The following is a 21,777-nucleotide window of genomic DNA, read 5'->3' on the forward strand; positions in this document are numbered from 1 at the left end:
AACAGAAAATCCTTCCTTGCGTTAGGCCTAGCAAGCCAGTAGGAAAGTCTTCATATATTGCTTTCGAAACACAGACGAGCCTCGGAACGAACCACTCAGGATTTGACCCCCCTGCTTCTTCAAGTACTGGTGCAAATGATGGGAGACCTGATGATATTCATCAGTACAAGAAGATGAAACCAACTGGACTAAAAAGTAACCTAAATATTGGCACCCTTAATATATTAACCCTCAATGGAAAAATGGAAGAAATGACAGATGTACTGACAGAGAGGAAGTTAAATATATTGGGATTAAGCGAAACAAAGTGGAAGGGAAAAGGTGAGAAGAATTTGAGAGGAGGAGGAAAACTGTACTGGAGTGGGAATAACAGGTCTGGAAGAAATGGTGTGGCAGTGATGGTGAATAAGAATGTACAAAGCTGTATTGAAAATGTGAGATGTATATCAGACAGGATCATAATCTTAAACCTGAGATTCCAAAAAGAAACACTAAAAGTAATCCAGATTTATGCACCTCAAGTGGGATGTAGCGAAGAAGAGAAGATGGACTTTGAAAATGTGTTAGAAAACCATATAGAGAGTGCTAATATAGTGATGGGAGATTTTAATGCACAGGTAGGCAAAGACAGAAAGGGATTTGAGCAAGTATTGGGATGTTTTGGATATGGAGGTAGAAATGAAGAAGGGGAAAGACTCCTGGATTTGTGCCAGAGGAATGGAATGAAAATAGCAAACAGCTGGTTTATGAAGAGAGAAAGTCATGTTATCACCAGATACAGTTGGGATGGAAGAACGAAGAGTGTAATTGATTATATTCTAGTAGATAGGGAATGGGGAGAGAAAGTAACAAATGTGAAGGTAATTCCAAGTGTGAGTGCAGATGGAGACCATAGATTACTGGTGGGACAATGGAAAATGAATCAGTGTGTGAAAAATAGAAAACAGAAGAAAGTGATGAGGATACGGGATTGGAAATTGAAGGAGAGTGAATGTGCTGAGAAGTACAGAGAATTAATAATACAAAAATTTCCAAAAGAAGTTTTCTGCGATGTAGAAAAAGAATGGAGTTTATTCAAAGACACTTTACTCGAAGCAGCACAAAAAGTATGTGGCAGAACATCTGGAAAGGAAGAAATAAGACAGACAAGTTGGTGGGATGATACCACAATCCAAGCAGTTAGAAGAAAAAATGGAGCATGGAGAAAATGGTGGAAAACTAAAAATGACGAAGACCATAAAAGATATATAGAGGAAAAGAAGAAGTGCAAAGAAATAGTGGAAACAGCAAAGAAAAAGGCATGGGAAAAGTTTACAAAAAAAAACTTGAAGAAGATGTGAAGAGCAATAAGAAAATGTTCTATAAAATGATGAAAAATAAAAGGAAGGCTTCTGAAGTACCAGTAAAGATGGAAACAGAGGACGGTACCATTATTGAAGATCCAGGGAATATAAAAGATCTCTGGAAAGAACATTTTAAGAAGCTGTTAAACACTGAGGAGCAGGTACATGAGGAAACAACAAATAATGGAGAAATTGAGAGAAGTTGGGAAGCAGAATTAGGACAAATTACACAGGAAGAAATGGAAAAAGCTGTGAAGAAGATGAATGGGGGGAAAGCCACAGGACCTGATGAATTATCAGTGGACATGATAAGAGCAGCAGGTCCAGTGGGAATGCAGTGGCTGTATAGAGTACTATCAAGCATGTGGAGAAATAGTAAAATACCTGGCGACTGGAGAACAGGAGACATTGTTCCCATCTTCAAGAAAGGCAATAAAAGACTTTGTAAAAACTACAGAGGAATAACCCTCATGAGTCATACAGCCAAGATTTTTGAAAGAATTTTACTAAATCGAATAAGTGAAAAGATAGAAAAGGAGCTGAGTGAAGAACAGCATGGGTTTAGGAAAGGAAGGAGCACAATCGACCTGATATTTTCTGTGGTGTCACCGCCAGACACCACACTTGCTAGGTGGTAGCTTAAATCGGCCGCGGTCCATTAGTACATGTCGGACCCGCGTGTCGCCACTGTCAGTACTTGCAGACCTAGCGCCACCACATGGCAGGTCTAGAAAGACGGACTAGCACTCGCCCCAGTTGTACGGACGACAGTGCTAGCGACTAGACGTACGAAGCCTTCCTCTCATTTGCCGAGAGACAGTTAGAATAGCCTTCAGCTAAGTCCATAGCTACGACCTAGCAAGGCGCAGTTAACCATATCTGGAGAGAGTCTTACTTGTATTCACCATAAATGATGTATACCAAAAGGATGGATTAAAGTTAAGTATACGAGACGCTCCGTTCTTTTCTTATTAGCATTCATTGAGCATCCTGTTTCAGACTTCACGATATTCTGGGTGAGATTATAGCGTGCCTATTCGGCCCTTCTAAATAACACTGTGTCGGCACTTCTGTCGACACATAACATTTTCTATCCGTCAACTGATGGAAAAAAGTTGGGAGTATAACAAAAGGGTGATAATGGTTTTTATAGACATAGAAAAAGCATACGACTCAGTTGACAGGGAAAGACTCTGGGAAGAACTGAAGAAGATAGATGTAGAAGATGGATACATTACTGTTATAAAGACAATGTACAGAGGCCACAATTGTAGAATTAGAACACCATTGGGGAACTCTGAATACTTCGAAATAAGACAAGGACTTAAGCAAGGAAGTATTCTATCTCCTGCGCTTTTTAATGTTGTGATGGAGGGAATGAATAGGGCAGTTAAAGATATAGTAAAAGAAAAAGACAAAAAGATGATTTTTGCAGATGATATGGTAATATGGGGTGATAAAGAGGTAGATGTACAGTTACAGCTTGATGCGTGGAAGGAAATAATGAAAAGGTATGGATTAAAAATAAATAAAGATAAGAGTGAAGTAATGGTATTTGGAAGAGAGAAAGGAATCAATAGAAATATTACCTTGAATGGAGAACCCCTCAAAGTGGTAGAAAGTTTCACTTATTTAGGGAGTGAAATATATAGGGATGGAAGAATAACTAACGAACTAAATAGGAGGTTACAGATGGGAGGTAATTTCTACCAAACAATAAAACATCTGATTTGGAATAATGAAATTTCAGAAGGAGCAAAACTCCTGATGTATAAGAATTATTACTTCCCTATTGTCACCTATGGTGGAGAAAAATGGACAATGGAAGAAAGGGACTGGAGCAGACTGCAAGCAGGGGAAATGAAATTTCTCAGAGCAGTTAAGGGAAAAAGAAGAATGGACAGAGTAAGGAATGTAGAGATTAGAAAGGACCTCAAACAAGAAAGTATGAGAGAAGAAATTGAAAGAAAGAGATTAAGATGGTATGGGCATGTTAAGAGGATGCATGGGCAGAGACTCCCCAAAATTATGGAAGAACTAAAGATGGATGGGAAAAGACCTAGAGGGCGCCCAAGAACATGGTGGAAAATGGGAGTGAGAATATCTGTTGAAAGGAGAGGTGTGACCTGGCAGCAAGTGGAGGAAGAAAATTGTTCTCAATATTGTGTAGGAAAATATTAAGTAGTATCCACATCATAAATAACGCAAAACTTATTTCAACAGTGCACTTCATCATTTGTTGCCAGTCATGAAAATCACCAGTGCTGTAGAGCAGTAGCTGCTTTAGCGCCATTCTTGGACTGTGTTTCAATTATATATTTGATATGTGACTGCCTTCTCCAACAGTTTGGACCAGATTGCAACTTTCACATACAATGGAAGCAGGAATCTCGAGTGGCCAGGAAAGGGGAAGGGATGGCTGGGTACAGGTGGGGGGAGAGAAGAGTGCTGTCTATTGGAGCGTGCAGGGACTAGATGGAAGCAAGACAGGTACGGCGTGAGGAGGCTGCAGGGAGCTTAATGGGGACCGAAAAGGGAGAGAAGCAGGAAAGGGGGAAGATGGGTGGGTGAATTAGCATAGAGCGGCACACGCAGATGGTGAGGGGATGAGAATAGGGAAGAGGTGATAGGACAGAGGGTTGGAAACTGTTGGGTGGAGGGTGTGGGGAGAGTAGGTTACTGTAGGTTGAGGCCGGGATAGTTTTGGGAGCAGAGAATGTGTTGTAAGGATAACTCCCTTCAGTGCAGTTCAGAAAAGCTGGTGGTGGAGGCGGTGATCCAGATAGTCTGGGTTGTGAGAGAGCCATTGAAATAAATCGTTTTATGTTGAGCTGCATGTTGTGCCACAGGGTGGTGTGCTCACTCTCAGCAACAGTTTGGTGGTGGCCGTTCACCCAGGTGGTCAGCTGGTAGGTAGTCGTACCAGTGTAAAATGTGTCATATATCAACTCTGCTGCTGTCATTGCACAGTTATGTGTTAACACAAACAAATGTACTTAAGTGATAAATGCAACTAAAAGACTATCACAGATAATTTTTCGACCAAGAAGGACTTTATCAAATACAGACCACACACACACACATTCATGCAAACGCAACTCAGCTACCAGAGACAGCAGTCATATGTGTGTGAGGTGTATTTGTGCGTGTGTGTGTGGGTGGGTGGGTGGGTGGTCTATTATTTTTGACAAAGGCCTTGTTGTCCAAAAATGTATTTGTGACAGTCTTTTTGTTGTGCTCATCTGTGACTTGGCATCTCCGCAATATGATAAGTAGCAACTTTACTTTTATTTTGGTCTTATGTCAAAGCGGTAGGTGGCTCAAAACAAAATGTCCAGACACACTGTGACCAGAATGGTACTGAAACAGAGGATGGCAGACTAAAGGCCGAAATACTAAATGTCTTTTTCCAAAGCTATTTCACGGAGGAAGACTGCACTGTAGTTCCTTCTCTAGATTGTCGCACAGATGACAAAATGGTGGATATCGAAATAGATGACAGAGGGATAGAAAAACAATTAAAATCGCTCAAAATAGGAAAGGCCACTGGACCTGATGGGTTACCGGTTCGATTTTATACAGAGTATGTGAAGGAACTTGCCCCCTTCTTGCAGCGGTGTACCGTAGGTCTCTAGAAGAGCGTCTCATGAAGGGACGTCGAACATCTGTGCAGAACTATAGACCTATATCTTTAATGTCGATCAGTTGTAGAATTTTGGAACACGTATTGTGTTCGAGTATAATGACTTTTCTGGAGACTAGAAATCTACTCTGTAGGAATCAGCAGGGGTTTCAAAAAAGACGATCGTGTGAAACCCAGCTCACGCTATTCGTCCACGAGACTCAGAGGCCCATAGACACGAGTTCCCAGGTGAATGCAGTGTTTCTTGACTTCCGCAAGGTGTTAGATACAGTTCCCCACAGTCGTTTAATGAACAAAGTAAGAGCATATGGACTATCAGACCAATTGTGTGATTGGATTGAAGAACAGAATGCAGAATGTCATTCTCAATGGAGAAAAGTCTTCCGGAGTAAGAGTGATTTCAGGTGTGCCACAGGGAAGTGTTGTAGGACTGTTGCTATTCACAATATACATAAATGACTTTGTGGATAGCATCGGAAGTTTACTGAGGCTTTATGCGGATGATGCTTTAGTATATCGAGAGGTTGTAGCAATGGAAAATTATACTGAAATGCAGGAGGATCTGCAACGAATTGACACATGGTGCAGGGAATGGCAATTAAATCTCAATGTAGACAAGTGTAATTTGCTGTGAATACATAGAAAGAAAGATCTTTTATCAATTAGCTACAATAGATCAGGTCAGCAACTGGAAGCAGTTAATTCCATAAATTACCTGGGAGTAGGCATTAGGAGTGATTTAAAATGGAATGATCATATAAAGTTGATTGTCGGTAAAGCAGATGCCAGACTGAGATTCATTGGAAGAATCCTAAGGAAATGCAGTTCGAAAACAAAGGAAGTAGGTTACAGTACACTTGTTTGCCCACTGCTTGAATACTGCTCACCGGTGTGGGATCCGTACCAGATAGAGAAGATCCAACGGAGAGCAGCGCGCTTCGTTACGGGGTCATTTAGTGATCGCGAGAGCGTTGTGGAGATGATAAATAAACTCCAGTGGAAGACTCTGCAGGAGAGACATTCAGTAGCTCGGTACGGGCTTTTGTTGAAGTTTCGAGAACATACCTTAACCGAGGAGTCAAGCAGTATATTGGTGCCTCCTACGTATATCTCGCGAAGAGACCATGAGTATAAAATTGGAGAGATTAGAGCCCACGCAGAGGCATACCGACAATCTTTCTTTCCACAAACAATACGAGACTGGAATGGAAGGGAGTACCGATAGAGGTACTCGAAGTACCCTCCGTCACACACCGTCAGGTGGCTTCCAGAGTATGGATGTAGATGTAGATAATATTGTTACATTCCATCCTATATTTTCCATTGTTTGATTAAGTGATAAATGGATGGTTTGTTATGTTTTCTCTCAAAGTGTTACCTAATAATTATACTGCATCACACCTAACTCAATTCATCAAGGAGGAGTGGAATAGTTAAACATCTGGAATGTGAAAGTGTTGTAGAATGGAACTGGCACATTTTTGGACAAGAGTTTCCTGTTCAGAATATTATATACTGACTCTGCTCTACAAGTCCTGGTAGTTTGTAATAGGTATTTCTGAATACCCTGTATTTAAAGTTCTTCAATCTGCAGTGTGTGCTATGCTGAGCACCACATGTACAAGACATTCGTAACTTCAGGTGTTTGCAAACCTTGATATTTTTGAATTCCACAACATTTTGTGTCAGTTTTGCAACTTATGTTGACAATAACTAGAATAAATCTATTTCTGAAGTTGCTTCTATCCATTAAAATTTTTTTTTCTCATATCAAATAGTAGAAAATCCATGTTAGAATATCAACTATTAGGAACAATTATGAAATTTTCCCAGCCTCAATCTATGATAACCTACTGTCCCCACTCCTTCGACCCAATATTTTCTGCCCCCCCTGCCCTGTAACCTCCTCCCAGCCCATGCACCCTCACACTCATTGTGCTCGCTCTCCGCCTCACACCCACCAATCATTTTCCTCTCATCTCCTCTCCTTTTCCAAGCTGCCCCCCCCCCCCCCCCTCCAACCCATCTGTCGCCTCCTGACACTGCCTGAGCATGCCACTGCCATCTTCTACATTGGTCCCTGCAACACTCTGCTAGACAGTATGTTTTTCTCCCACTTCCATGTCCCACTCCAGATTTCTGCTTTCATTCAACGCAAGAATTCCAGTCCAGCTAAAATGACGGGAGATGACTGTCATTTGTGCCTGAGGTGTGTCTGCTTGTGTTAAAGTGTGTGTGTGATTTCCTTTCTTTGCTGAAGAAGGCTTTCTCCAAAAGCTTAGTATTTAGCAGTATTTTCGCTGTGCACATCTGCAATTTGCAGTCTGTAACAGTATATCCTTTTCACAATGATTGACTCTGTATTATACATGAAAACAGCTAGATGTCTGCATTCACTTTTTGCTAATGTGCTATCTGTTTCCAGGTGGAGAATCGAAGCTCGTGTTGTAAACAAGACACCAATAATATATTCAAATAAAAGCAGAGAAGGGAAACGGTTTTATATGGAATTTGTTGATAAATCTGGGGAGATACTTGCAACAGCATTTGATGAACAGTGTCACAAATTTTATAGTCTCATAGAGGTAAGTGGAACTCAAACTTATGTTGAATCTAAACACAGAAAACTCTGGCGAATGACTTATGAAATATTTGTTTATTTCCATAAAGTAGTTTTTGAGCCTTTCCAGACTCATTTACAGATAGGGCATGTGAAAGTTAAATAATTCTGCCTAATAGATACTGGCTTGTAACAAAATGGGTGGTATTAGTTGTAGATCCAGCTAACATCATGCAATTTCATTGCCTGTTGGTTACAGAATTCAGTACTCACTATACACACTGTCAATTGAAATCTGTCAACATCCAGCATATGCTGTACAGCTGGTGGTTTCTGTTGCCACTCGATGTTTATAGTTAATATTAGATTCTGTAGCCAGTAGGCATTTAAAATGGAAATTACCAGTTACTTATTGACAACAATACAACTCATACTGCTGCATGTGCTATAAGTAGATTTATACAATGGAAAATCTGGAATAAAAGCAATATGAAATAGTTCACGAGTGAACGACTGGATGTCATTGTGCAATGGCCACAATGTTGTGAGAAGTGACCTCATCTACATCTACATACGTACCCTGCAATCCACTGTGTGGTGCAGTGCACGGTGGAGGTCTTTCTTGTTCCACTTGTAGATAGAGCAAGGGAAACGCTGCTGTCTACATACTTCCCTACAAATCCTAATTTCTCATATATCTTCGCGATCCTTGAGCAAAGTACACTGGTGGCAGTAGAACCATTTTGCTGTCAACTTCAAATGCTGGTTTTCTAAATTTTTCTCAAAAAGAATCTCACCTTGCTTCCAGGGATTCCCACGTGAGTTCCAGAAGTATCTCTGTAATACTTATGTGCTGTTCGATCCCACTGGTAACAAATCTAGGAGCCCTGTTCTGAATCACTGCCATGTCTTCCTTTAATCTGTCACGGTATGTATCCCAAACACTCAAGCAGTATCCAAGAATAGGTCACACTAATACTGTATATGTGGTCTTCTTTACAGGTGGATCACACCTAATGTGCTCATTTCATTTCACATTGGTTTGCAATGTTACACCTGGATATTTAAATGACATGACTGTGGGAAGCAGCACTGTACTAATGCTGTACTTGAACATGACAGGTTTGTTTCTTCCAATCGTCCACATTTTTCTACATTTAGAGTTAGCTGCCATTCATCACATCAACAAGAAATTCTGTCAAAGTTGTCTTGTATCCTTCGACAGTCGCTCCACCTCCTTACTGTACACCACACCGTCATCAGCAAACAGCCACAGATTGCTGCCCTCTCTGTCTGCCAGATCATTTACATATATAGAAAATAAAACTAGTCGTGTCACACTTTCGTAAGGCACTCCTGAAGATACCCTGGTATCTGACGAATACTTGCCATCGAGGACAACGAGATTCTGTTGCTTAAGAAGTCTTCGAGCCACTCGTACATCTTGGAACCTGTTCATATGCCTGTACCTTCATTAACAGTTTGCAGTGGGGCACTGTGTCAGATGCTTTTCAGAAATCCAGAAATATGGAATCTGCTTGTTGCCCTTCGTCTGCAGTTTGAAGTATATTATGTGAGAAAAGGGCAAAGTGAGTTTCACAAGAGCAGCTCTTTCTAAAACCATGCTGATTCGTGGGCAGAAGATTTTTCATCTCGAGAAAATTTATTATATTCAGACTGAGAATATGTTCAAGAATTCTGCAGCGAACCAACGTTAGGGATATTGCTTGGTAATTTTCCAGGTTTGTTCTTTTGCCCTTCTTATATACAGGAGTTATGTGCATTGTTTTACAGTTGCATGGGACTGTGCAATCAGTGTGTGATTCACAATAAACGCAAGCTAAGTAAGGGGACAAAGCTGCAGTGTACTGTTTTAAAACTGGATTTTCATTCCATTTAGACCTGGCGATTTATTTGTTTTGAACTCTTTCAGTTGTTTCACTATGCCAGAGATGCCTGATGTGTCATCCATATACGAATCTGTGCAGTGGTCAAACAATAATATGTTAATACAATTCTCCTGCATGAATGATTTCTTAAACTCGAAATTTAAAACTTCGGCTTTCTTTTTAATATTTTTTACTGCCACACCGTGCTGGTCGAAGTGTGACGATAGAAGCCTTAGACTGGAGTATCGATTTTATATAAGACCAAAATTTTCTCAGGTTCTCGGCCAGTTCATTTGCTTAGGTGAGATGGCAGTAGCTGTACATTTCACGCTGAGATCATTTTACAGACGCACGAATCCCAACTGACCATTGCCGTCATCTGCGCATTTTCTTTTGAACTGAGAGTGAACCGGCCTTTACTTCTTCAGCAGTTCCCAAATTTTATTGTTAAACTATGGTGGGTCTTATCTGTCAGTCCACGTATTAGGCAGCTACTTCTCCAAAGCACGATTTACAATCAGTTTAAGCTTTGCCCATAATTCCTCTACATCCATCACACTGGAACTAAATGTTGCCAATTCATTGCCTAAGTGAGACGTTAACGACTGCATGAAACGTCACTTGTGGTACCACATATTCGTAAGTTAAATTAGGTTGAATACGAGGCACTGTCAAGAAAACATATAATTAATTTAGGCTCAACAGGAGCAACCAATGAGGCACCAAATATTAGTACTAATGGCCCAGAACTCCATTGCCAGAACACTTAAACTCAGTCAGTTGCAACCCTCAGTATAGCATTCTTACTCACACTCAGTTGACAGAACCACTTTTCCAGCAATTCCAGGGGATCCAGAACTATCTCCCTCCAGTGGATCATTTTAACTGCCCCATTAAAAACACAGGAACTCATTGTGCCTGCTCCTCATGCAGCTCGACTTGCAGATGGAATAATGAAGAGCTGCTCGTGCCACAGACTTCCCATTGCAAAGCTTTGTGACGATAAATACCAGGCTACACTCGGAAGAAAGCGAGATCTGCTCTAGACCGGTGTCTCTTTTCCGACTCGACTTGCCAGCTCCGAGCCACGTCCCTGCTGTGCAAGATAGCTTGCAGATGGCGCTGCAGACCCACCAAAATACGCAACAGAGAGACAGCGTGAAGCCGAATCGACACATCGTGGGTGAGCTACGTGGCTCACGAATAACTTCATTGTGATGGCGCTGCAGACCCACCAAAATACGCAACAGAGAGACAGCGTGAAGCCGAATCGACACATCGTGGGTGAGCTACGTGGCTCATTGATAACTTCACTGTCTCACTCAAATTAGATCTTAGTGGTGATAAAAATATTGTCAACAGCTGTGAACTCTCCCCCTCCTATGTTATCTAATATGTTGTTCCTATATGTGTTCCATGGCTCATTCAGTATCTCAAAACTTTCTACTTTGGGTGTCAGCTAGATCTCAGTCCCAAGACTAATTTGAGTGTGAGCACTTCCCTAGAGGATAGTAAATTTGGAAACTTAGTTACAAATACTTTGACAATTTAGTTATAGAATTTTGAGTCAACATAGCTCGACTCTGAATGCCCTCTAATTTTTTTATCTCTATATTATCTGGCTAGTATTCATCATAGTACCTCAAACTACCACCTTGCCTAAAAAGCCTCCATATGCAATCCACAAGTACTCTGACACCCAAGTAGTTGCTTCTTTTGTGTAGTGCCACCTGACCTATAAAGGCTAGTCCTACCAAATGCCACTCATCCTGCTGTGAGGATGGGTCTACCATGTTGGGTACACTAGAAAGTGCCTCGGCAGCAGAGCCTGTGGGTGTAGCAAGTGACACCTGAGGTGTCATGCGATGCACCAGATTCTGTGCCACCGCTACACCCTGACAGACTGCCTAAATTTACACTTATTCAAAAAAATGAGAGATTAAGCCTCAAACAGAAGCATGTATGAATTTAAGAAATAAACTACGAAGAAAACACACCAGAAGTTTACTACGTATCTTTCTACTCTGGAGATGTGTAACAGGCGACAGAGAGTTCATCAGCTTACCTGATAAAGGCAACGTAGTCACTTGTTGAAATGTTGTGCCTGTAAGACATTGACATCTGACTGTTTACCTGTGAACTATTTCGTCAATAGGATATAGGATGGATACGGTGTTATGGGCGCTCAACAGTGTAGTCTTTAGCGCCCGAATAGGATACAGGGTACAAGGCTACTCACCATAGTGGGAACACTGAGGGACAGACAGCCACAATGAAACTACATTTAAATGTACTTTAAATGTGACTATCTGTAGTTGAAACCTTATATGTCCCTATCTGTCATTTGGTGCCTCATATAAGTGGTGAGTAGCAACCCATTGAATTTCATACAGATAGAATTATGTAACTTTGGCATTCCCAAAGATTAGCCTCAAAAGGATTGAAATCTGGTTTATAGAAATAAAAAAAAAAGGTTCCATAACTGACTGGTAGCAGTTTCCTTTATTTATAATAAATTAATAGACACTTTTTGTCTTTGGTAATATCCATGCAGGGTAAGCTTAATGTGAAGCTTCTGTAGTTTTAGGTCATGTCTCTGACTTCTTTTTAAGTATTGGCCTACACTGATCTCATCTTCACATAATTAGACATTCAGTTGTCACTGATATGTAGTAGTTTTAGAGAATTTGTACCAAATTAAAGTTAAACAAGAAAGCAGAAAAGAAAACTGTGAAGGTTAGGAGTAGCACAGTAATTTGAGTGCAGTGTTTAAATAGTAATTAAGACTGTTGCCTCTGAAAGTGTTACCCGGATGAGATAAAACGTGAATGTATATAAATCACAAATGAGTTTCAAGAAAATTTGCTGATCGAAGTTGGAATGAAATGAAGTTGTAGACAGTTGTCATATTTTGAAGTTTATTAGGTTAATTTTAAATTGTAGATATGTGAGGGGCATTGAGGAAAACTGTCATAGCTAGTCAAGATTCACATTTAATGATGATTGATATAGTGATGAAATGGAACTGCCAGTGTATTATAAAACATCAACATTAGTTATTAGCTAAGTCAAACCAACAAGTTTTGTTGTAAAACATGGCTGTGTACTTTTCACTGACCTTCGTTTAGATGGAAAGTCACTGTCATATGTTACTTCCTCCAAGAATTTTCAAGAGATAATGGAAATTATTGCATTCCCAAAATCTTGTATTTGCTATTTTCTAAAAACTCTAAAAGTGTTCATCACACGTGTCCTCACCACCCACATTGTGAACACAGAGAAGTCTTTCATACGAAAACTACATAGGACCACACAGTCACTTGCTGGGCTTTGAAATAGTGTGTGTTTGTGAGTTACATGGAACCACCTTTATGTGAAAGTGAATGCAAATCTTTTTGTATTCAGAATGTTTCAACCAATACCAACATTTTTCCTTTCAGCGGGTAGATTTTTGTAGTAATGGAACAAGATTGCTCTCTGGCACATCTTTGATTGTTTTAGAGTCTTTTGAAAAACTTAAGAAGGGGCTTCGAATCTAAGTCGCACTCGAATCGAAGTCGCACCTGCAAAATGAGACTAGAAATAAAGGGAAAATAATTTCCCAAATCTAAGCCGCACCTGAAATTTGAGACTGGAAATCCAAGGGGAGAGGAAAGTTTTAGACCGCACTTCCAAATGGAAACAAAGTTGGTTCACTGTAACAGTTCTCTTTGTTATAGGTGTTTATGTCACTCTAAGCTGAAAATGCATTATTGTACTGTGTCACACATTGTTTGTCGCGTTCTGATAATGAGTGTTTATGACCTGTCGCCGCTTGCGGCATGGCTTGCTTTTGTGCGCGCTACCGCCGCTTACAATAAAAAAAGAGAGAGGAATCGTCTCATTAGCGAAACAATGGCAAGACACTGCTATTTGTTGTCATTTACACTGCTGCTTTCTTTTATAATGATAACAGGAACCAAATAATAGACTGACTATAATATAAGATGTTCCGAACAAGAGTTTAGCGAAAATTTTTCTCCATTTGAAAATCTTTGCAGACAACTCTTTAGTACATTACATTGTGCACAGAAATTAGAGTCAGAAATCTAGTCAGTTGCCGTGCTCCATTTCTGACTGTATCACTATTCAGCATAAGAATAATATGAATATAAACGTGACATGATATGTATATTCTTCGTGTTTGTTGCTGTCTTACTCTAGTTTTGTAGTTTATTAGGCAGACAGGATTAAATTAGATAGCAGCAAACATGAAAGAATGCAAGGCATAATGTTTGCATTTGTGTTATTCTTATGGTGGAGACAATACTGCATGCGATTCACGATTCATAAAACCTCCTATTAGCAACCATCTCATGTCACAGGTAGGAAAAAATTCAGAACGTAGAGTTGGCCATATTGACATACATCCCAAACAGTCTTACCCATCAGATTTTCGTTGTAAATTTTTAGTGATGACTTCAAATGCAGAGTGTGTTGTTGTTGTCTTCAGTCCGTAGACTGGTTTGATGCAGCTGTCCATGCTTTTTTATCCTGTGCAATGCAGAGTAGCAACACTTATAAAATAAGATAGAAAATAACTTAGAAATTAAATGCTGAAATTTAAAACAAAATTTTATTAGGTTTGTAATACATCTTAAACGAAATGTTTAAAATATGAGTCATGATTCTGAATAACTATCACTCGATTCTTTGTTGCTCATTTCTTCATACAGAGCATCGTCCTTCGTACCATCTAGTGCATCAGATATCGAACATTTTTTAAATGCTTGTTGCACAGTCTGATTTGGAATACACTTCCATGCATCATAAATCCATCGGCACACTTGCAACAAACTTGCGCATTTTACGCGTCCTGTTGGTGTCAGTTGTCTGTCGCTTTTCGAAAGCCAGTCTGTGTACATGCATTTAAGCTTGTCCTTATGGACGTCAAGTGGTTGCAGAATTGATGTCATTCCACCTGGAATTACTGCCAAGTCCGTTTTGCTTTCGTCTAATTTTCATTTTACTGCAGGTGTTTTATGGCCTGCATACACATCTAATACCAACAGACTGCGTAAATCAAGCATTGAGCCAAGACGACAATTTCACACACGCCTAATCAATTCCAACACCATGTCCTCCGAAAACCACCCAGTTTCGTCTGCTCATACAATTAACAGTTTTTGGAAACATTTCCAATTTCGGTAAAGTCTTTCACTTGATAACTATGAATGGGGGTAATTTATGTCCATCTGCTGTGCAAGGTAGCATGACAGACATCCACTGTTTTTCACTCCCTGTTGTAAGAACACTTACGTCTTTCTTTCCTTTGGCGTCAACCGTATAATTTGATGGCATGTCAAAATATATGGGAGTTTGATCAGCATTTCCTATCTGACCAAGAAGGTATTGCTTTGCTGTGCGCCGCCTAATTATGAAGCGCTGAAGTTCCACAAGTCTTTCTTCATAGTTTTTCAGCAGCTTCTGTGCAACTGGAGTTCGCCTCCGAAGTGAAAAACATCAGTGCTTCATGAACAGATCAATCCAGCTGCGACTAACATTAAAATTTTCGATTTCTTGCTCCCCAGCAATTTCATGTGCCTTAATTTTTAAAATTTCAGCGTGCACAGGCAGGAATTTCTGACGGTGTTCCTTAACAAATTCATTTAAAATCACTTCTAGTGCATGATATCAGTCACACTTTGATCCACTAAATGCTTTCCTGCTACTTGAACATTCAAATAATTTGTCTCTGTGCAGTCGCCATCGCCTGACGTTGCTCTGATCAATCCCGTATCACAGACCTGCACGATTAGAGCTTTGTTCCGCAAAAGAAATAACTCCCCTTTTGAATTTGGCACTATAATGAAAGCACTTCATTATGGTCCACTAACACTAACAAGCACATCACAAAATTCCACGAAGCAATAGGTGCTGCTACGTGAAATCTTTATAAGCCCCAGTGTATCAACTCGTGCAATTCCTGAAGTCTTGTAGTTGGTATTTCTGTGTAAAGAAATTTATTTTTGTTGCTACGAATATTTGAACAATATGGAATTTCTATTTACTTCATTGGATAATGTATGAAAATGCATAGATTGAAACTCGGTGCGAAGGAAAAAAGCTCATCTTCCGCCTTTCTTTTTAGTTATTTACTGATGCAGAGGTTTTGGCGCCAGTATTTATCTTTGTGCCTGCAAAGCATGCCTGTGTAGCACTACATATATTTGACAGCAGAAGTTAGTTGTGGCGGCACCTTCCAACATTTTTCAGAACTTCCGCTTACTTTGCACTCAATTCAAAGCCGCAGGCAGTTTTTTGGGTTACAAAAACTGGAAAAAAAGTGCGGCTTCAATTCGAGTAAATACGGTACTGTGCTTGTGTCAAATTGCTGTTGGGAACACAGATGTCACTTCGTTGGCCTCAATCATGCTATCCTAACTTCGGTTGGACGAGGAAAATTAGTGAAGGTCCATGCTAAACTGTCATTTCAACTACTTTAGTTTGGGACAGTTGATTTTTGTCACCTGGTGTAAGAATGATGTATATTTTTGTCACCCGGTGTTGGAAGGAATCTATATTTTCTTATCATTGAACCTTCAGGTATCTGCTGACAGAATGCCAAGTGCTGAACCTTTACCTTTCATAAGTATGATCTGAAATGAAATGTAAATATACTTACCTTTCAGTCTTGCCATGCTATCTGTTTTATTAAGTCTTTTTCATTCTACAAATTGGTAACAGTATACATTGTTTTGCATGAGGAAAGTTCAGTTTTTTTGTAATTTTATTTATTGGAGTTTCCATAATTTCATTTATTTGATTTGTCATTTCTGTTTTCTCCATGGAGCAGAAACCATTAACTACTTGATAGTGTTACTGTTTTCTGTTATTATATGGATTGGAGGTGCAAATGTGTAATACAGTGGTACCAAAAGTGCAGAATTATGTACATGTAACATGTATTCACTGTGACCAGTATCCTTGGTTAACTGTAAGTGAACTGCCTAACAAACTGCATGGAGTATTTATAAGTCAGCCAAGAGGTTTTACCCCCACGCTGTCCTCCACAGTGTTATTCATTACCATCTCCTCACTGCTGTAACACAGAGCTGTGGGCCCCTAATTGTGCACAGTGTAAACTATATCAGAGTTACAGCAATTGACAGCTAATTGTTTATAGGACAGGTAACTTTGCAACGGACAATGGTGGGATGCTTTTAGTAATATAACTGTTGTGATTCATTTTTATTGTGCACTTTGTTTTTCTGTAACCCACGTTTATTTTGTGCAACATAATGCCGAGAGTTAGCTGTGCATGTGATTGGGACAATAATATCCTGCAGTCAAATGAAACATTACGGTTACAGAGACCTTTTCAAGTCTCGTACATCTATGACGTATGTCTGCAGACTGAAGCGACGAATTAAAATTTGTACGAAGTCCCGGATTAGAACCCAAGTTTCCTGCTCACTAGGCAAATGTGTGAACCACTATGCCACTCTGCTGCATTGGCTGTGCACAGTTGTACGGACTACCCTAGAACACACATTCCTCATTCCAAATTTCCATTCACATCGTAGCCCATACCATACTGTCGCCAGAACTGATCGTGGCCCCTGGGTTCTGAATTGAGTGGAAAGACTGAACTGGAGACTTGAGAGATTCTGTGACAAGCTAAGCTGTGACTTCTTGGACTTGCACCAGAGGGTTCAGAACTGTATGGTCCCCCTAAATTGGTGAGCTAGGTGACTGTGTGTGGGTTGGGCACAAAGGTTTTTTAGACTAGGTGACTCTCCATCCAGTCCAGATAAGCATAACTATAGGAAACCCAGAAGTATCAGTGTAAGACGAAGGACGTACCTCCCACATGTGAGAGCATTAAAATCATTATAGTTAACTGCTGAAACATTCGCAACAAAGTGCCGGTGCTTGAAGCACTCGCACAAAGCAGTGAAGCTCCCATAATACTGGGGACAGAAAGCTGGTTGAAACCTAAAATTCTTAGCAGTGAGATATTTGGGGAAATAAGGGTACATCGAAAGGACAGGCAAATGGGAAATGGAGGTGGTGTATTTGTCACTGTAGCAAGAAACTCAAATCTGTCACGGTAGAAATTGAACCTGCATGTGACATCGTTTGGGCAAGATTGAGTGTGAGTGATGTGCATAAAATAGCAATACGGTCCTCCTTGTCACCCAGTGGACTCGTCTCCTGGCATAACTGAAAACTTTAGGGAAAACCTCATCGAGGATATCCACATCGAAACTGGTACGAGTGACCGTGACGTGATGGTGGCAACAGTGATTACCCAAGCCTAAAGGACAACTAAAACAAGCAGAAAGCTATATGTTTGGTAAACCTAGATAAAAAATCAGTAGTGTCATATATCAGCGAGGAACTTGAAAGTTTCAGCTCGGAGAAATATCGTGTAGAGCAACTGTGGCTCAAGTTTAAAATAATTGTTGACGATACACTGGGCAGATTTGTACCCATTAGAACAGTTCGTAATGAGTGGGCACCTCCGTGGCATACAGTATCTGTAAATGAACTAATGAAACAGATTACTGTGTAATAGATGTAAAACGAAGCATAGGCCTGTAGATTGAGTGATGTCGAATGAAACGTGTTTGGCCGGCAAGAGCGCAGTGCGTGATGTGCGTGATGCCTTCGTTGTCTACTGTAGAAGAATACTGTCAAATGATACGGAACGAGACCCGAAGAAATTCTGGTCGTATGTAAAGGCTGTTAGTGGCACCAAAGTTAATATCCAGTGCACAGCAAATTAGACAGGAACTGAAATGGAGGGTAGCAAAGGGAAATCTGAAATGCTTATCTCCATTTTCAAATGTCTGCTTGCAAAGGAAAACCCAGGAGAATTGCCCCAGTTTAATCCTTCTACCACTGAAAAGATGAATGAATAAAGTGTTAAGTGTCAGTTATGGTGAGTAACACCCGAAATTGTTGAAACAGCCATTGTTTGGGCAAAACTCAGGAAAGCTCCAGATTCTGTTCTCAATTTGCTACTAAGTTACCCCCTCTTCTAATTACAATCTATTGTAGATCCCTCAAACAAAAAACCTTGCCTGGGAAAAAGTGCAGGTCACACCCATGTACAAGGAGGGTAGTAGAAGTGATCCGTAGAACTACCGTCCAGCATCCTTGACGTCGATTTGTTGTAGAATCTTAGAAATAGTCTGAGCTCAAACATAGTAAGGTATCTTGAACAAAATGGCATCTTCCATACCACCTAGGGTCTGTTCCAAAAACACTGATCTTGTGAAACCCGACCCACAATTTACTCACATGACATACTGAAAACTTTTTATCAAGCCAGTCACATAGACGGTATATTTCTTGATACCCAAAAAGCATTTGACTCAGCACCACAAATACACTTATTGTCAAAAGTATGATCAAATGGGATATCAAGTGAAATTTGTGACTGTATCGAGGACTTTTTGGTAGGGAGTACATAGCATATTATTTTGGTTGGGGAATCGTCGTCACTTGTATAGTAATGATCTTGCTAACAATATTAGTAGTAACCTCAAACGTTTTGCAAATGAGACCATTACCTATAATGAAGTACTGTCTGAAAGAAGCCACATAAAGGTTTGTTTTACCCTAGGGAGAGTGTCAAAGAGATGCTGAAGAAACTGAAGTGGGAGACTCTTGAGGATAGGCGTAAACTAACCCGAGCAAGTGTACTAACAAAGTCTTAAATGATGACTCTAGAGATATACTACAAACCAATAAGTATTGCTCAGATAGGGATTGTGAAGACAAGATTACAATAATTGCAGCATGCACAGAGGCATTCAAACAATCATTCTTCCCATCCTCCATAAATGAGTGGATCGGTAGCGGGAAGAAACCCTAATAACTTGTACAATAGGATGTACCCTCTCCCATGCACTTCATGGTGATTTGCGAATTTAGATGTAGGTGTATTACTCTTAAACTCTTAACAGCGTTGCAGAGGCTCTCCAGCTGTGTTCAAATAGCACCTCGGCATTGAACGGAACAGGGGTTCCTGCCTGAAACCCAGCCGTAGGTGCTTTAATCTGGAACCATATAGTTTCATTTTACTATATCACCTATGCTTGGTTTCAGGCAGAATCCACTGTTTTCTTCAAAGTTGATGTGGTATTTCAGTACAGTTGAAGAGCCTCTGCAATGCTCTTAGAGTTTAGGGGTAATACCGAGTGTGCCGAGGTGTGAATGGGTATTTGGTTCGAGGGGGAAGTATGTTAGGGTAGTTGCACAAAGCCACTGTGCCAGGGTGGTATAGAGGTTAGTGCATCTGCCCATGTAGCAGGAGACTCTGGTCTGAACCCTGACCTTCGTACAAATTTCCATTCATCGCTTCAGTCTGCATGTAATATCCTGAAAGGTAAAATCATTTGTTGATGAAATAGTGGCAGACATATTTGTTGTTGCTTTGTAGATTTGGCACTTGAATGTAGGAGAAAACCTTCAATTATTCAAGTAAGTAAATACTAAATTTTAAAAAAAAGAAAAGAAGTTTTACTGATTTTCAGTATTAAAACAGTTTCATCGCAACTGTTTCCCCTGAAGTGGCCATAAATTTACATCTCGTGGTACATATAAATCAGCAGTTTTATTTTCCTGTGTTCATTTGAATTGTCTCATCTTACACATAGCTCAGCAATTTTACTTTCCTCCATTTATTTGCATCTGTTTTTGGAATTGTGATTTTTTTTTTCCCCCCTTAAAAGAAGGAAAGACATGGAATGTCCTTTCTCAGGTACACTCATGAAACTAGTACAATATATAAAAATTATTATTCCATTGTGGTAGGGTGCTACAGCAACCAGTTTCCAATCATTCCAGAATAAAAACAGTCTTGGTTGCAAAATTAGTTAATATGAGTGACACATTTCACCCTTTTGGCACATCATTAGTTGTGTAAAAGTAGCTAGATGTGTAACCCACCTGTCATAAAGCCGTATAAAATGGATTCTTGTGTTCATTTTCCAGTTTGTGGCTTTATGATGGAATGTAACAATATTATGAGAAGGAAAGTTGCTACTCACCATGTAGGGGAGATGCTGAGTCGTAGGTAGGCAGATGTTGTGCCTATCTGTGACTCAGCATCTCCGCTATATGGTGAGCGGCAACTTTCCTTCTTACAATATTGTTATATTCCATCTTGGATTTCCCATTGTTTGATTTATGATGGATGGGTTACATGCCCAGCTACTTTTGTAAAATCTGATAATGCCCGAAAAGGGTGAAATGAGTCATTGATATTAACTAATTCTGTAACCAAGACTGTTTTCATTCTGTATGCACAACATTGCTTTGACCTTTGTCAATACACTGTTATTTGTTTCAGGAGGAGAGAGTGTATTCCGTCAGTAAATGTCGTCTGAAACCAGCGAACAAGATATTGAGCAGTGTGAATCACGATTATCAAATGATATTTACGGATGAGACAACAGTTGTGTCATGTAATGAAGATGACGTGAACATCCCTCGCTATACATTTCACTTTAAACCTCTAAACAAACTTCCTGACATTGATCTCGCAGTTGGTAAGTAGATTTATGTTGAAGAGACTGTCTTCATGAAAGAGTCTGTGCACAATTTTTGTTCGTAGTCAGAACACACCTCATTTGAAGCACTGAACAATGTAGTTAAAACCAGAATAAAGTCCTAAAATATATAAAGCAATGAATGAAAAAGCAATGCTGGATATAAAATATTTTGGACTGGTGATGCTTTGAAGTTTGTGTAAATTTCAGAAACCTCTCATTTTGAGATCACCTGTCAACTATGTTTAAACACTTCATTGCCTGACTCGTCGAGGAAGATAAGATACAGAAAAACAGTAAATTATTTACATAACTTCAAACTTCTCGAGCAGTTGTTGACTCGAGCAAATATCTGTACCGTACTGTATCTGTCCAGTACGGAGTTTTCTTACGTAAATGATCTGGCAGTTTTTATACACGTCATTAACTAAAAAGTTCATACAGTGTGATGTATATGTGCACATTTTTTCTGTAATACAGTACAAGCTGCTATTAAAACACCTTAACACAGGAAGAGATGGATCCCTATTACCTCGCGAATAATATGTACGACGGAGTGGTTAGATTAAAGGTAACAGTTTGTCGTATAGTCGAGTCTGAGCCGTCGGTAGGCACACGACCGAGACTGAGAATGTTTCTAAGCTTTCCAGTTAATTCTTTTTCAGGGCTAAAGGAACAAGTACACAGGCCATCATTGTCCCACCCACTACAGTGTACCAGTCTCAGAGTTTGACTGGGGGTGAGTGGTTGTATCTAGTGAAGTTGGTGAGACAAAGGTGGAGATGAGAAGTGGGAGAGA

General features: G+C 40.0%; 1 protein-coding gene across 3 annotated transcripts in view; it reads left to right on the plus strand.

The window, feature by feature from the left end:
• The window catches only part of LOC126106597 (replication protein A 70 kDa DNA-binding subunit-like), a 170,869-nt gene that overhangs the window by 118,537 nt on the left and 30,555 nt on the right, over nucleotides 1–21,777 (plus strand). For all 3 annotated transcript variants that reach the window (XM_049912943.1, XM_049912941.1, XM_049912942.1), the window contains exons 11-12: nucleotides 7,412–7,571; nucleotides 20,780–20,978. In XM_049912943.1, the coding sequence (XP_049768900.1) occupies nucleotides 7,412–7,571; nucleotides 20,780–20,978 (359 nt within the window). The remainder of the gene's footprint in view (nucleotides 1–7,411; nucleotides 7,572–20,779; nucleotides 20,979–21,777) is intronic.

Source organism: Schistocerca cancellata, chromosome 10 (assembly GCF_023864275.1).
Source record: "Schistocerca cancellata isolate TAMUIC-IGC-003103 chromosome 10, iqSchCanc2.1, whole genome shotgun sequence".
Classification (NCBI taxonomy): Eukaryota; Metazoa; Arthropoda; class Insecta; order Orthoptera; family Acrididae; genus Schistocerca; species Schistocerca cancellata.